Source organism: Calidris pugnax, unplaced genomic scaffold, assembly GCF_001431845.1.
Source record: "Calidris pugnax isolate Ruff unplaced genomic scaffold, ASM143184v1 scaffold27, whole genome shotgun sequence".
NCBI lineage: Eukaryota > Metazoa > Chordata > Aves > Charadriiformes > Scolopacidae > Calidris > Calidris pugnax.
The window spans coordinates 14,024,281-14,038,892 of NW_015090893.1; the positions used below are offsets into that span (position 1 = coordinate 14,024,281).

Sequence of the window (14,612 nt, forward strand, 5' to 3'; positions counted from 1 at the left end):
GGGGCGGAGCTTGCCGCTCTGTGCGTCTGACGTCACGCCGCAGAGAAGCCGCGAGAGGAGGGGAGAGGAGGAAGCAGTTTCTGCGCGCTCGGCCGCCGCCGCCATTTTGTTTGTGCGCGCAGGGCGGACACGGGGCTCGCTCGCCTGGGTTTTTTTCAGCTGTAAGTGGCGGGAAGGGCGGGCAGAGCTGGGGCTTGTGTGGTAGTTACTTTCGGGGGGGTGGAGGGCCGTTCGGCTGCTTAGTTCGGCCTTCACGGGGGTGTCGTGACCCCTCCCTTCCTCCCCCCCCGCCTTCAGAGGCCTCCCGAGGGAAGGCCGGCGTGGCAGTGGCCGTGGGTTGGGGTAGTGGGTGTCTTCTGTGGGACCTGCTCTGGCTTGTCTGGACCCCAGGCGCTCAGATCGGCCTGGCCCGGCGGACTTTGGTCATTTCAAAAGAATAAGCCTTTGACCTCCTCCGTTTCCTACAGCCTGCCAAGTTTTCCAGGAGAGACATTTAGAAATTGCTGCGTAGGCAGCTCATGGCAGGACGTTTGTGGCCTTTCCTGAAGCGCTTTACGTGTGGATCTTTTACAAAAGGTCTATGGTTCCTCTTTGAGAATCCTTATGGCAAAATGTGGGAGTGAAAAGGGCCTGTGGTATGGATTAGGACCACATGCCGTATAGGAATGCATATGTTCGTGTCAGCTGTCAGTATTACATAAGCGAAGCGCTTGGGTGCATAAATTTAGAGGGAGTGCACGATGGTCAAAAAATCTTAAGGTGGCTCCTACCGTTAAATAACTTGTGGCCACTTCGGGCCTTGCAGAGACCGATTCTAACGATTTCTTCTTCATTTGCATTTACTTGGCTCCTTTAGGGGCAGAATTTGCAACTTCTGCAGTAATTCTGTGTGCACTTAACTGTGGTTAAGCAGCAGTTAGTCTTCAGCTAAACCTTTTCTCTAGTTTTCTGTGTCAAATGTCCATCCTTTCACAGTCCCAAACCCCCCTCTGCATGACACTTTAATGGTGATTTTATTTAGGTATTTGTCCACTATGGAACCCTAATGCAGCCTGTCTTCTGCCAAATGGGGAAGAAAAAGAAAAAGGCAATCCTAAATAAAATCCTTAGTTTGCTTATAACTGAGTGTGGGAACTCTTAATCTCAAAAGTAAAATAACTGAAACATGAGTTTTTCATAATTTGAGTTATGTAGGCTGAAAAGAGAGGAAAATCACTTTGGAGCTGGGTAAGAAGAGAAGAAATTCAGCCATGTAAACGAAACAATAATCAGTTTTAATTTCGTCTTTATCCTTCAGGCATTTTTGTCTGACATTCAATATATTCGTATTTTTATTTCTTACTAACACATAATAAGTGAAGAAAAATTTTTAGGAGACCTGGATCATGAGTGACTCAAAGAGTGTACCAGTCACTTATTTTTGCACAGTTTGTAACTCTGTTTTCATTTTATTTCTATTTTGAAAACAGATTTCTGTGAAAAAGCATTGGTGCAGATGTCAGTTGTGGTTTATTTTTAACTACCTTCCTGTCACAAATATTATGAAGGTATCAGAAAACGTGTTTTTCAGAACAGGCTTACCACTTAGGTGTTGTAAAAGTTTCCTTCTTAGTGCTTCCAGTTGGTGTAGAGGTGACCAACTTTGTTCTGTGTAACTTTACACAATAGTGATATTTATTTATTTATTTACTGCTGTCTATTTTTAAACTACTTTTCTTGCTATCGCTGCTTACTATGGGAAACTTTTACTTGTCCTGTGTTTAAGTATTTCTTCAAAATATACTGAAATAGCTATGTAGTTTATTCTTATTTTCAAAAACTGTGAAAGAAGAGTAAACAAATGATGGTTGGTTTTATTATACGCTTAATTCTATAGCTGTGCTTTACCTTCCTTTTTTTTTTTCTTCTTTTTTTTAGTTGTGCATGTACCTGTTTGAACAGAGAATTCCTGCATCTGAGGTCCAGCAGCAGAAGTTGGTGGGTTTTGTCTTTGGTGAATCAGCTTAATTGTAAAGCACCTGCATACTTGCATGCTAATGGGGTTCAAAAACTGTGGCTTGGCTCATAGTACTACAGAATTATATGTTAATATATCGGAGTTCACTGTGATTATTGGTAAAACTTTAAAAAGTGTCTATTTAATAGCGATCTGCAAACAGATTTGTGAGAGAAGGTTTTAGGCTGGTTGTACATATTTGACTTCCGTGTAGTAATTTAGGTACAATATAGTATGAAGAGCTAAATCCAGATTTTGTCAGAGAGGATATTTGCAGATTAAGGTTTCTCTCCAACAGAAGACTCTTTAAGGAAATTATTTTGTTTAGTCACTTGAGAGTTTATTTAAAACAGGCTTTATGACATGTTTGAAGCTATTAAGTGAAGATGAGTTGGCCTATTTAATCTTGATTTGTGTTTCGTAACAGTGTTAGGATGAGCAAGCCACGTCTACTCGCCAAACGAAAATAATATGTGGGGAAGCTGAGGAAGAGAAAATTGAGGAAATGGTTCTTTCCATTTCTGTTGTATTTGATCAGATTACAGTAGTTGATTTGCATCTGCAGATACCAGTGTAATGCTTTTGTCTTTTATGTGTTTTTGTTGATTTTTTTCAGTCGCAGATGCGTCACTCAAAGCAATCTCACTGTCCTGAATGGGACGACAGAAAGAGCTGGGATCAGAGAAAGCACAGCAGCAGCCGTAAGCGCAGGAAAAGGTCCCACAGCAGTGGACAAGAAAGCAAGCACTATAAACCAAATCACATTTCAGAAAGGTATAAGACTCTGAATTGAGTAGCGCTGATGTTTCTTACTGTGTTTGCAATAAATATATTTTCAGTATAAGAGTTTTTGAGTACCCAAAGTTGCAATTCCTTAAAGTTTGGCTCACTTTAAGACAAGCTTAAGAGGTAGTTGATTTTATTAACACAGCACCTGAAGCATAAAATAGAAATTCTTTAATAAAAACAATTAATGTTAGTAGTTCATTTTACTGTTGTCAGTTTAGTATTAGTATTGAATACATTCAGTATTAAATTTCAAGTAAAAAAGTATGCCTTTTAGTTTACTTAATGTGAACAAAAGGAAGAGAAGGTTTGTTTAATCATTTAATACAATGGTAAGTATGAGTTTCTCTTACTAATTTGGAGGTGGTTTGCTTTTTCTCTTAAATTGCTTTAACTGGAAAGATGTGGGTTTTTTGGCTTTTTTTTTTGTTTGTTGTTTTTTTCCTTGAGAAGTAGATCCCATGGAATTCTTTTAAAAGCTCATACTCATGCTTAAAAAGTGCTGGGAGGGGTAGGTGTACAGCAATATGGGGTCTCTTGGCCTCGGCAGCTTTCTTAAAAGTTTTTTTCCTGTGCAGGAGATCCTTGATCTAGATACTCTCTGAGGATTTTAATGTTTAATGCAGAGCACTAAGAATAATGCTATTTATTTCAGTCTCCAGTTTCTATTTTTCTTTTTTAATACTTTGAGCCTTGAAAGCATAGAAAGGGATTGTTGCTGTATGGAGTTTTATCCTGTGACTTTGGAGATTGTAATTGAATTACTCAGTATATTTTAGGAAGTGTTTCTCCCTTTTGAGTCTGAGTTTCTTATTTACTGTGCATACTGCGGACGAATCATATATTGTTTGTGTGATGGCTGCAATGTATTTGAGACTGACAAATGTTAGATTCCTAATAAAGTAACATCAAAAGCTCGGCTGTTACTGGGGAGGGAGTCAATTAGAAAACATTCTTGATGTAAAGACATACTGTGTAACTCTGTAACTCAGCTCAAGTCACTTATCTTGTTGGAACCTCAAGTTTTTGAAGTGGAGAACATTCACTTAAAATATATTTTCAGTCATTATTTGGACGATAGAGCCATAAATGAAAGAGACCATCATGACCGGAGATATGTTGAGGAATACAGAAATGACTTCTGTGAAGTGTATGACCACAGGCATTATCACAGAGACTATGAAAAGAGTCACCATCATCACTATAGCAAATCCTCTGGTCGGAGCAGGAAAAGTAGTCATAAAAGGAAGCATAAGAGGCATCATTGCTCCAGTCACCAATCGCATTCGGTATGAGTAATTTTTAACTTTACTATTAATGAATTAGTGGTAATAGACGTCTTAAGTGAGTGTTAGAATTTCAGTTCCTGGTCGCAGTACTTTAAGAAATACTATATTATTAAAAAAGGATTTGTAGTTGAGTCCATTTGTGAGCATATAAGTATGTTCTTGAGTCTTTTGGATCAGAGTGTTGGGTGGGGGGTGGCATTATCATCAGTACTAGTTATACAATGGGAACAGAGGTGGCCAGTAGTTAAAATCTGTGGGATTAATCAGAAAAATGTTATCTCAGAATTGAAAACAAGTAACTATCCTATCTCAAAGTACAGTTGTCCCTTTTTGGTGTTACAGCATAGTGAATTGTGTTTTCTCAGGTAGACTGTGAGTTTCCATATATTCTATTAGTAAAAGTAGTTGAAGTGACATGCCTTTCTAATAAAGCTTAATTGGAGCTATGAAACGTGCATGTCTGGTTGAAATTGATAAGAACAAGCTCTACAGTTCTATACCTGATTCCAGAGAACTGATAAGCCAAGTGCCTGGCTAATGGCAGCTAATGTTTTTTTACTGAAGATGGGATAAGTTTGCTGCTTGCCTCCTTTGAAGGCATGCTCTTGGAATTTCTTAGTATTGGCATGATACACACTGACACGTCTTCAGCTCCAGTTGTTTTATGTCACATTTCTGCAATAGAAAGCAGCAAATTGTATTAGATTATACAGTGCAAATTGAGGACTGCAGAATAATTTTTCTTCTCTCTCTAAAGACGAGAGAAGTAAAATTACATGATATGTTTTAATGTTTAGATTATATAAAATGTATGGTTTAGAGAAAAGAAACATTTCACCTGACTGTAAGGTTAGATATGTAAATAAATACTGTTTGTTGCTATTTGCTAGCAAAGTATTAGAAATAGTGATGTTGCATTCTTAATCTGTCTTCAGTTATGCCACTGTTTGAGAGACAAAATTGTGTTGTTTTTTTCTGTTGCTTTATCACTTTAAGTATTTATCTGAAAATCTGTTCCTTGCCATGTTTTTCTTCTGTAACATAAACTGTGCCCTGTGAATTTCTGGGGACTGAATTTGAAATTGCTCCTGCCAACTGTTCGTGGCCTGGTGTGTAACTGAATGCCTGAATATCTCCCCGCTGAATGAATTGCGTATTCTGCCCTGAATTCACTCTGATATATTGATTGGCTGGACGATCTTGGTGCCGTTCCAGAAGAGTCTTCGAAGGAAAAGATCCAGGAGTGTAGAGGATGATGAGGAGGGTCACCTGATCTGTGAAAGTGGAGACGTTCTAAGAGCAAGATGTATAGAACATTTTTCAACACTTTTTAAAAACTTTTCAGCAAAAAATCTGTTTAGAATAGTATGTCAGAGGAGGGGGGCTAAAGAAATCTTCATTGCTCTTTTTGTTCTGTTTTTTTTGTGCTTTTTTGTTTTTTTGCATATCTTCTTTTCTGTAGAATTTAAATACTGTGTTCAAAAAGTTCCAATTAGTAACTGAACTTGAATCTTGAGATTAGAACAAGAGATAGTTTTTTGGCTAACTGTTTTCATGACACCTGTCCAATAAAATAATGCATTCAGATGCTGAGATTTAAAGTAATTATGCTTTTGTAATGGCACATTTTTAAATCTACATTAATAATATTCATTCTTGTTTGAGTTGTTATATAATTCTAACTTGTGTTTGTTCTTTTTAGATGAAATTGTTGCAACTTTAGGAGAAGGAGCTTTTGGAAAAGTAGTGGAGTGCATAGATCATGATATGTAAGTGTCGGTTATCTTTTATAAGTGGGTCTCGTGACAAAAGACACCCCTTAGCTCAGAAATTAAGGCTCTGGGATGTTTTCTTTAAAAGAAAGTCACAGTCAATTGCAGTGTTGCAGTGTATTTAGGATAGAAATTATACTGGTTTTGAGAGCTACCTTATAAGCTTATTTCTAGTTGAAAATGTTTAAGGTTTTTCATGTGATACCAATCTGTCTCTGACAGTTTTTAAGGTTCTTCAGTCATCTTTTCCAGTACTATAAATGTGTTTTGTTTCTTCTGTTGCTCTGTGAAAGGCCCTTGCATGGTATTGACTATATACAAGATTTTATATAGACTGTGTTTTTCCTCTAAGCTTTTGAGAATCTGTCTTTAACAGCATTGAACTTCTTTAGCCATGTTTTTCTTGGGAAATATCTGCCGAGAAAGGGTTTATTTCAAATATAAACCTTTTTATAACTATCCTATTATTTTTCTATGCAAGCTATGTAATCACATGGTACAAACTAGTAATTACTAAATAGATATCATCTGCCCTTTTTGAAGAGGGAGAACTATGTTCTGCTTCATTATGTTTTTCTGTTGGTTCTACAAGTGCCGTTGCCTTAACTAGAGAACTTGAGGGTATGTAAAGAGAGCAGAATTGATTTGGGAGACTGACCTAGAAGATGGTGCAATGAAATGCTGAGAAAGTAGTTTTGATTCTTAGTGAAAGCAACTGCTTGGAATTGGTTGAGCTGTAAATTTCTTTCCTCGGTCTCCATAATCAGAATTATCCTTTGAACTTTTATTGAATGCACAGTACTCCAGTATCCAGTCCTTTTTGATGGAATGGTTACTTCTATGTAATGCTGTGTTTGGAGAAGGAGAAGAAAATGACTGTATTTCCACTACTTCTGTGTGTGCTGGGAGGTTTAAACAGTTAGTAAACCTCAGATTATTTTAACACATGACCATAGTTTTATATCTGCAGTTCTGTGACATGGTTCTAGTGGGTTTTTTCCTCTGCCTTTGATTTGTTTGTTGTGTCATTTCACAAGTTAAGTCTGTTTAGGAGCTTGAGATCATGTTGTGAGGAGAGACTGTATGCTTAAGTCATTAGACTCTAAATATAGAGACAATTAAAACTTGTCCATCAGTGAATAGGATAGATTGAACGATGTGTATCTATGTTCCATTTCAGTAATAGCCTTACAAGAATGCTACACTGAGTGCAGGTCAGTTTTCACTGGTACAAAATACTCAGAATCTAAACTTCAGAAGTTACTCAATTCCCCTGATGCCATAGGAGAACTGGAAAAGAACCAGAACAAGTTATGCAAGCTGCAGGAAAAAATGCCAAATTTTTGCAGTGCTTTCCTCAAATGAGAACTTTGCTAAACTTTTAAAATCATGTTGCAGGTGGATTCCTGATATTTATTCTGCCTCAGATGAGATAGTAAGACTGAGAAGTAGTTAATTTAACATATGCTATGAGTATTTGACAAAGGACTAAGACTGAGAAGTAGTTAACATATGCTATGAGTATTTGACAAAGGAAAGATTAGTATTACATTGCTTCATAAAACCAGTTCTGGTTAAGTGCAGTGTGCTTAAGACAAATTCCCATAATCCAGCTCAAAATTCTCTATGACCTTTAATCTTCCTGTATTTTTCTTATTAAAATCGAGCTGCTTTGGGGTTGTTGGTATTCAAACAATAATTGATTCAGTTTATGATGCTTTACTTTCTTTTAAAGGAGAGGAATGCATGTAGCAGTTAAAATTGTGAAAAATGTTGGTAGATACCGGGAAGCAGCCCGTTCAGAAATACAGGTGTTGGAACACTTAAACACCATGGATCCAAGCAGCACTTTGTAAGTATAAAATTAGAATACTATGGGTTTGCGGAAGATAATTATTCAATAGATTGAATTTTCATTTGTTTTATTTTTTCTTTCTTATTTTAAGCCGCTGTGTCCAGATGCTGGAGTGGTTTGATCATCATGGCCATGTTTGCATTGTTTTTGAGCTACTGGGACTTAGTACTTATGACTTCATTAAGGAAAACAGCTTTCTGCCATTTCATATTAATGACATTAGAAATATGGCTTATCAAATCTGCCAATCTATAAACTGTAAGTAAATCTCAATACTCTTACCACATATATTCTTTTTTTTTTTTTTTCCCTTTAGAAAGATTAGTATTACATTGCTTCATAAAACCAGTTCTGGTTAAGTGCAGTGTGCTTAAGACAAATTCCCATAATCCAGCTCAAAATTCTCTATGACCTTTAATGTTCCTGTATTTTTCTTACTAAAATCGAGCTGCTTTGGGGTTGTTGGTATTCAAACAATAATTGATTCAGTTTATGATGCTTTACTTTCTTTTAAAGGAGAGGAATGCATGTTGCAGTTAAAATTGTGAAAAATGTTGGTAGATACCGGGAAGCAGCCCGTTCAGAAATACAGGTGTTGGAACACTTAAACACCATGGATCCAAGCAGCACTTTGTAAGTATAAAATTAGAATACTATGGGTTTGCGGAAGATAATTATTCAATAGATTGAATTTTCATTTGTTTTATTTTTTCTTTCTTATTTTAAGCCGCTGTGTCCAGATGCTGGAGTGGTTTGATCATCATGGCCATGTTTGCATTGTTTTTGAGCTACTGGGACTTAGTACTTATGACTTCATTAAGGAAAACAGCTTTCTGCCATTTCATATTAATGACATTAGAAATATGGCTTATCAAATCTGCCAATCTATAAACTGTAAGTAAATCTCAATACTCTTACATATATTCTTTTTGTTTTCCCCTTTAGGAAAGAAATGGATTAATACTGTTCTTTTTTTTTTTTCCTTTTTAGTTTTACACCATAATAAACTAACTCACACTGATTTAAAGCCTGAAAATATTTTGTTTGTGAGGAAAGAAATTGATTAATTATGACATACTGTTCTTATTTTTTTTTTCCTTTTTAGTTTTACACCATAATAAACTAACTCACACTGATTTAAAGCCTGAAAATATTTTGTTTGTGGAGTCTGATTACATAGTGAAGTACAATGCCAAAATGGTAAGTTTGTCCTTTGTTTCTCCCAACTTGAGTCAAGCTACTTCTGTCTTCATCTAAACTTTATTAAAAAAGAAGTATGTGTAGAAACATCAAATGATAGTTATGTTTCCTAGAACTTTTTTAATCTCTTTGTAATAAACTAACTCACACTGATTTAAAGCCTGAAAATATTTTGTTTGTGGAGTCTGATTACATAGTGAAGTACAATGCCAAAATGGTAAGTTTGTCCTTTGTTTCTCCCAACTTGAGTCAAGCTACTTCTGTCTTCATCTAAACTTTATTAAAAAAAAAAGTATGTGTAGAAACATGAAATGATAGCTATGTTTCCTAGAACTTTTTTAATCTCTTTGGGATGTCCTGACTTTTTGCTGAGGAAGTAACTTTGCTCTGATTCAAACCAGACTGAAGAAAATATGAAGACACGATGCAGACAAGTTTTCCCATCCCACTAGGATGGGAACTTGTCTGCACAGATCACTTCTACTGGTGGCAGAAATACAAGTTTCTTTTCATGTTGCTGATCTTTTTTCAAAGTATAAAAAACTTCTTTGAGGCAGAGAAGCAATATGGACTTCAGTCTCTCTAGTTTATGCATAAGGCTCGATTTTATTTTTTGTATTTTAGAGCTAAAATTACATAAATGATTATATGCACCAATGGATAGAAAAAACTAAGGTAACAACTAACTGAAGTTAACTTGAAGGTTAACAAAAGAGGAAAGGAGCTCTGTTATTGTGGGAAGGTCTTTACTCAGCTGTTTGGAGTATTCAGATTAAATCACTTTGTTACCAGCTCCTCTTTCTTAGACCTTGAGCCAAATAAGAATTGATGTATTTGAATTTGAATAAGAATTGATCTATTTTGAAGGAGTGTTCTGTTACATAGGTTTAATTTTTAGCATTTTATGTTAACTGGTACTTTGAAGATAAATTAAAATAATGTCATGAATACCTTTTGCCTAAGCATGCCTTTAAGACATACTAACAAATAGCATTTTGATTTTCTTGCAGAAGCGAGATGAACGCACTTTAAAGAACACAGACATCAAAGTCGTTGATTTTGGAAGTGCAACTTTTGATGATGAGCATCACAGCACATTAGTGTCTACAAGACATTATAGAGCTCCTGAGGTTATTTTAGGTCAGTAAAAGCTTGTAAACCTTCTGACAGATAATTACAGTTCATTCAGATGCCTTTACTTCATAAACTGGAGCAGTTGCTCATGCTTTCATAATAAAGTAATTTCTCGCAGATGGTGATGTTAGAATAGTAAACAGTAAAAGAAATAGTCCAAAATATTTTAGAAATACTAAAAACAGAAGTCCAAATGAGTTCCTCTCCCACCAATGTTTTAAGAGAGGTGTTGAGGGGAAAATGGGCATCAGTAAATGCATGGAAACTGGGCGTGTGCTTTGTGGATTACAAGTTTTGAGAATGTATTAAAAATTGAAATGTAAACTTTGCATCTTTTGCAGCACTGGGTTGGTCTCAGCCTTGTGATGTTTGGAGTATTGGGTGTATTCTAATTGAGTATTACCTGGGATTTACAGTGTTTCAGGTATGTACATAAAGTCAAATTGAACATTTTTGTTACCAGACTACTGATTTGGTCTTTTGATGACATATACCTAACTATTACTGTAAAAGGCATGATCTTATGGGCTTTTTGAAGGTTATGTAGCTGAGATTGTAAAGACAGCATGCATATATGATACTTTGATGTCTCAGATATATCCTTCAGACTACTTAAGATTATCTCTTGTGGCTTTTTGGATGACGAAGCCTGTCTAGATTCTGAAGATACTGCTGGAATTAAGAGTAAATAAAATGTACTTTTACAAAGTTACCATATGAACTCTGTTATTCAGAGTCCATCTTAACTGTGGAAAGTGCTCTAAAACAAGCTGCACTGCATGATCTATTTGTAGTAATTTAAGGTGATGATGTATGAAGATACTGTGATGGTACTCCAGCTAACATCCTGTTTGTAGATGAGTGGTGTTACCAAGAGGCTGAGAGTAGAAAAATGTGTTAAGTGTATTCACTGCTTTTTCCACACAGACACATGATAGTAAAGAACACTTGGCAATGATGGAGAGAATCCTAGGGCCTCTGCCAACTCACATGATCAAGAAATCCAGGTAAGTTCATCAAAGAAGTAAGTTGCCTAATACTTTCCTCGTATAAGAGAAATCTTTAACGTTTTCATTGTTAGCTGTGAGCTTCTAAAGATCAACAAAGAGAGTTGCAGGCTTCTTATTACCTATTACTCTGTTGCAAGAAATCGTGTCAGGTTTAGGTGAATTAAACAGCTGACAGTAGTCCTCTTTTCTGGTTTTAGTCTAGATTTCAGCTTCTCTCAAACAGTAACTGCGTCTGAATAGTCAAAGTCTTTAAAGTTAAGTTTGGTATGGTCACCACAACGGGATTAGACACTCATTTTTCTATAAATTGAGAATAAAGAACCTGCTGAGACCAGATTTATATTAAGGGGAAAAAGGGGGTTCTGGCTTGCTAATACAGCTGCCAGCCTCTTCCACTGTCCCGTCGTATCCCTCAGGCCCGTGCTGCAGTGATCTTTCCCGCTTCCTCAAAGACAACTACATGCAGCAGGAGGTTCCCACTGCCATTGCCAGGAGAAGCAGCCAATTTGGGGTTTTCCTCTATTCAGAATCCAGAGCTCATGAGACTTGATGGTCCATTCTCTTTCTGAAATAAGTTGTCCACTTGCCAGCTGATCTAGATACTTCTGTCACTCATTTTATAGTAGAATTCTAGTAATTCTGGATTGGGTGCTGTATTTAGTTTTTTAGGGTTTTCCAGCTGGTTGATAATGCATTTTAAAAAAGAAGAAAAAACTTTGAAAGCTGCAATTGGAATAGATTCAGGTAGTAGTAAAAAATAGGGTGCTACTTATATAGCAGTGTTTAATGTGATGCTGAGGTGTGGATTTGTCAGAACTTGGTTTGCAGTGGTAGGCTCATGTATCGGCAGTACAGTTTTTGAAGACATTTAGGAATATCTGATTATTTTTTTTAAGTGGTTAGCAACTATTTAACACTGCGTATTTTACAAGAAATATTTTTTAGAAGTTGATATCTTGACAAGCTGACTTTGTTACTAGCAGATGAGACCAAGTTGTTCTCTTGGAACACCTGAAAGCATCCATTTCTTTAAGTATCAGTAATGGAAAATATGTTTTCAGTGGCTGGGTTGGTGTTTGGGATACTGAAGGATTTGTTTTCTAAATAATGTGACAATGAGAATATAAAAGCAACAGGTCTCTGAATCAATATTAGCTAAAAGGATGGTAGCTCCCAGATGCAGATGTGCAGGACCCCTTTTACGCTGTACGCGCTGCCACTCTCTTAAAATTATTTTCCTCGTCATGCAGAAAGCATTATTTGTAGGTACAAGAGATGGTAGCTCCCAGATGCAGATGTGCAGGACCCCTTTTACGCTGTACGCGCTGCCACTCTCTTAAAATTATTTTCCTCGTCATGCAGAAAGCATTATTTTCACCACGACCAATTGGACTGGGATGAACACAGCTCTGCAGGGCGATACGTTCGGAGACGCTGTAAGCCCTTAAAGGTAGGAGACAGCTTTTTTTATTATTTTATGAGATTGGCAGTTGTGAAAGATCTCTCTAAAATACTTCCTTTTTTTCCTTCTTTCAGGAGTTCATGCATTGCCAAGACACGGATCACCAGAGTCTGTTTGACCTTGTTCGCAGGATGCTGGAATACGACCCTGCCAAAAGAATTACTCTTGATGAAGCCTTGCAGCATCCTTTTTTTGAACCATTAAATAAATAAATGCATTTGAAGATCTTTTATGCTTCTCCAGGGAGATTTCCTAGACTGTGTCAGTCAACAAGAGGTTGCATGAAACTTTTCTAAACTTTAAATTATTTTGTACAGTTAAGTCTGTAAATAGTTACATATGTTTTGTATAACTGTTATGTTTACCTTGTTGAACTGTTGTAGTCTCATGGGTATCGAAGTGAAAAATAAAAGTAATTTTCATTTTTGAAAATGGTTTTCTCTTTGAAACTGTATCCCTCCCCTTTTGCAGATGGGGCTAGTTAAGCAGCTGACTTGGGAATTAACTTTTATTAGTCATAAAGGAAAGATGTGAAGGGCTAAGGCTGCCTGATCGTGCTGCATCGTGACAGTGTTCTGAAACACGTTTGGGAGCAGCATGTGGGCATCTCTGGTGGCTGCTAATTTGTCTCTGGAATTTTGTCTGATGCTTTCACTGTTAAGTATTTATAGGTAGGTTTTTTTTGTTAAGGTCTGAAAAGTAACATATTTTCAATATCATTTTGATTCATTGAATTACCGGTGTTCTTATGAGAACACTTAAGAGAATGAGGTTTTTGAAAGGACTGTACTGCCCTTGGAGAAAAACACACACCACAGAGTTGTGGTGTAGTGTCTTGCAATAGGAACAGAGTCATCCTGAAGTCTTCATTTTTCTGTGGAGCTTGCTCTCTAATTACTGATTAGTAACCTTGGCAACCAGGAAACACCGTTATCGGACTGTAACAGAGGAAGGAGATGGATGGATTCTCAGTTGAGACTCTGAACTCTGGTGCTGAGTTGAGAAGAAAATGGCACTGCTTTCCAGGGTCCTTTAATGCACTTTGTTTGGTAGTTTTTGCTCTTCCATGTTTAATTTGATGTTTTTTTGGTCTTGCTCAAGGCTCTCTTAGTCCGTGTGACACAGTCTGGATGACGCTGCTGTGGTGGGGCTCATCCAGGCTCTCCGTGTAGGTGCAACGTGCAAGTTGGGCCTTTTATTGCGGTTCTGGCTTTACCATGCAAGACTTTCTTAAGGAAACAGTAAATTGTTTCAGCTCTGCAGGAGCCTGACTTCAGGTTTTGTCCTTGCTGAGTAAGTCCTAATGCACAGTAAGATTTTAAACCTTGTTCTGCTGATGTGGAGGAGGCTTAATTTGCAAGAGGCTCCAGACACGCATATCTCTGGCTTGGGGGTAGAACGTAGCCGGGACCAGGCTTTGAAAGCTTATCTTCTGTAACCAGTGCCACCTGCTGTGCACCATTCTGTCTCATAATAGACACCCTCCTTCCTGCCATGTTGATATTTACATCATTGTTTCTTCTCTGTGTGATGGCAAATCTAACAGCTGGTACCGTCCGGGGCAGCGGTGACTGCGGGAGTGAATTCCTGCCCTCGCTGCTTCCCACACCTCCAGGGGCAAAGCACTTGGCTGAGTGTATCAGCTGAGCAATGCAAATCAAAGGCAGATGGGGGGGAAAAAAAGTTTATATGCTGTTACAACTATAAAACTGTAGCTGTAAAACAGTTCTATCAAAATTAGGGAAAGATTATGTACTTTTGCTTAAGGAGCAGCACGAGCTTTTGTTAGTGTAGTTACTAAAGTGCATTGCACTTGCTAAAGGAAAAAAAATATATTATAAAAACCTGTTAAAACTCACTTTCCTCCTCCCCATAAACTTAAAAAAACTTGCTGTGGAGATGAATACAGCATCTGCAGCGAGGTGCTGAGTAGTTTTGCAGGCCTTAGAGCATGTACAAACGAAGTGTTAGTTTGAAGGGACACAAATCTGAGACCCCCAGGCTCCTGGGGGAGCAGCCGGGGGGGTCTGTCTCTAACAGGTCGGATTCCTCCTGTCCTCTGCCCCTCGAGAGGGGTTTTGTTTTTACTAGGGAAGAGATTTTTATAC

At 37.4% G+C, this 14,612-nt stretch overlaps 1 protein-coding gene across 3 annotated transcripts; it reads left to right on the forward strand.

Annotated features, from left to right (window-relative positions):
- Positions 1-29: 29 nt before the first annotated feature.
- Positions 30-12,731, forward strand: CLK4 (CDC like kinase 4). 3 transcript variants are annotated; one of them, XM_014948080.1, is made up of 14 exons: positions 30-161; positions 1,918-1,977; positions 2,613-2,770; positions 3,846-4,071; positions 5,287-5,377; positions 5,774-5,840; positions 8,215-8,331; positions 8,426-8,592; positions 8,804-8,898; positions 9,909-10,038; positions 10,374-10,456; positions 10,960-11,039; positions 12,405-12,492; positions 12,579-12,731. In XM_014948080.1, the coding sequence occupies exons 2-14, from the start codon at positions 1,924-1,926 to the stop codon at positions 12,714-12,716; spliced, it is 1,494 nt and encodes a 497-aa protein (XP_014803566.1). In that variant the 5' UTR covers positions 30-161; positions 1,918-1,923; the 3' UTR covers positions 12,717-12,731. The 3 variants fall into 3 exon arrangements, with proteins under 3 accessions (XP_014803566.1, XP_014803567.1, XP_014803568.1); XM_014948081.1 differs by lacking the exons at positions 30-161; positions 5,287-5,377 and having other exon boundaries at positions 1,917-1,977; XM_014948082.1 differs by lacking the exons at positions 30-161; positions 1,918-1,977; positions 3,846-4,071; positions 5,287-5,377 and having other exon boundaries at positions 2,646-2,770.
- The last annotated feature ends 1,881 nt before the right edge of the window (positions 12,732-14,612 follow it).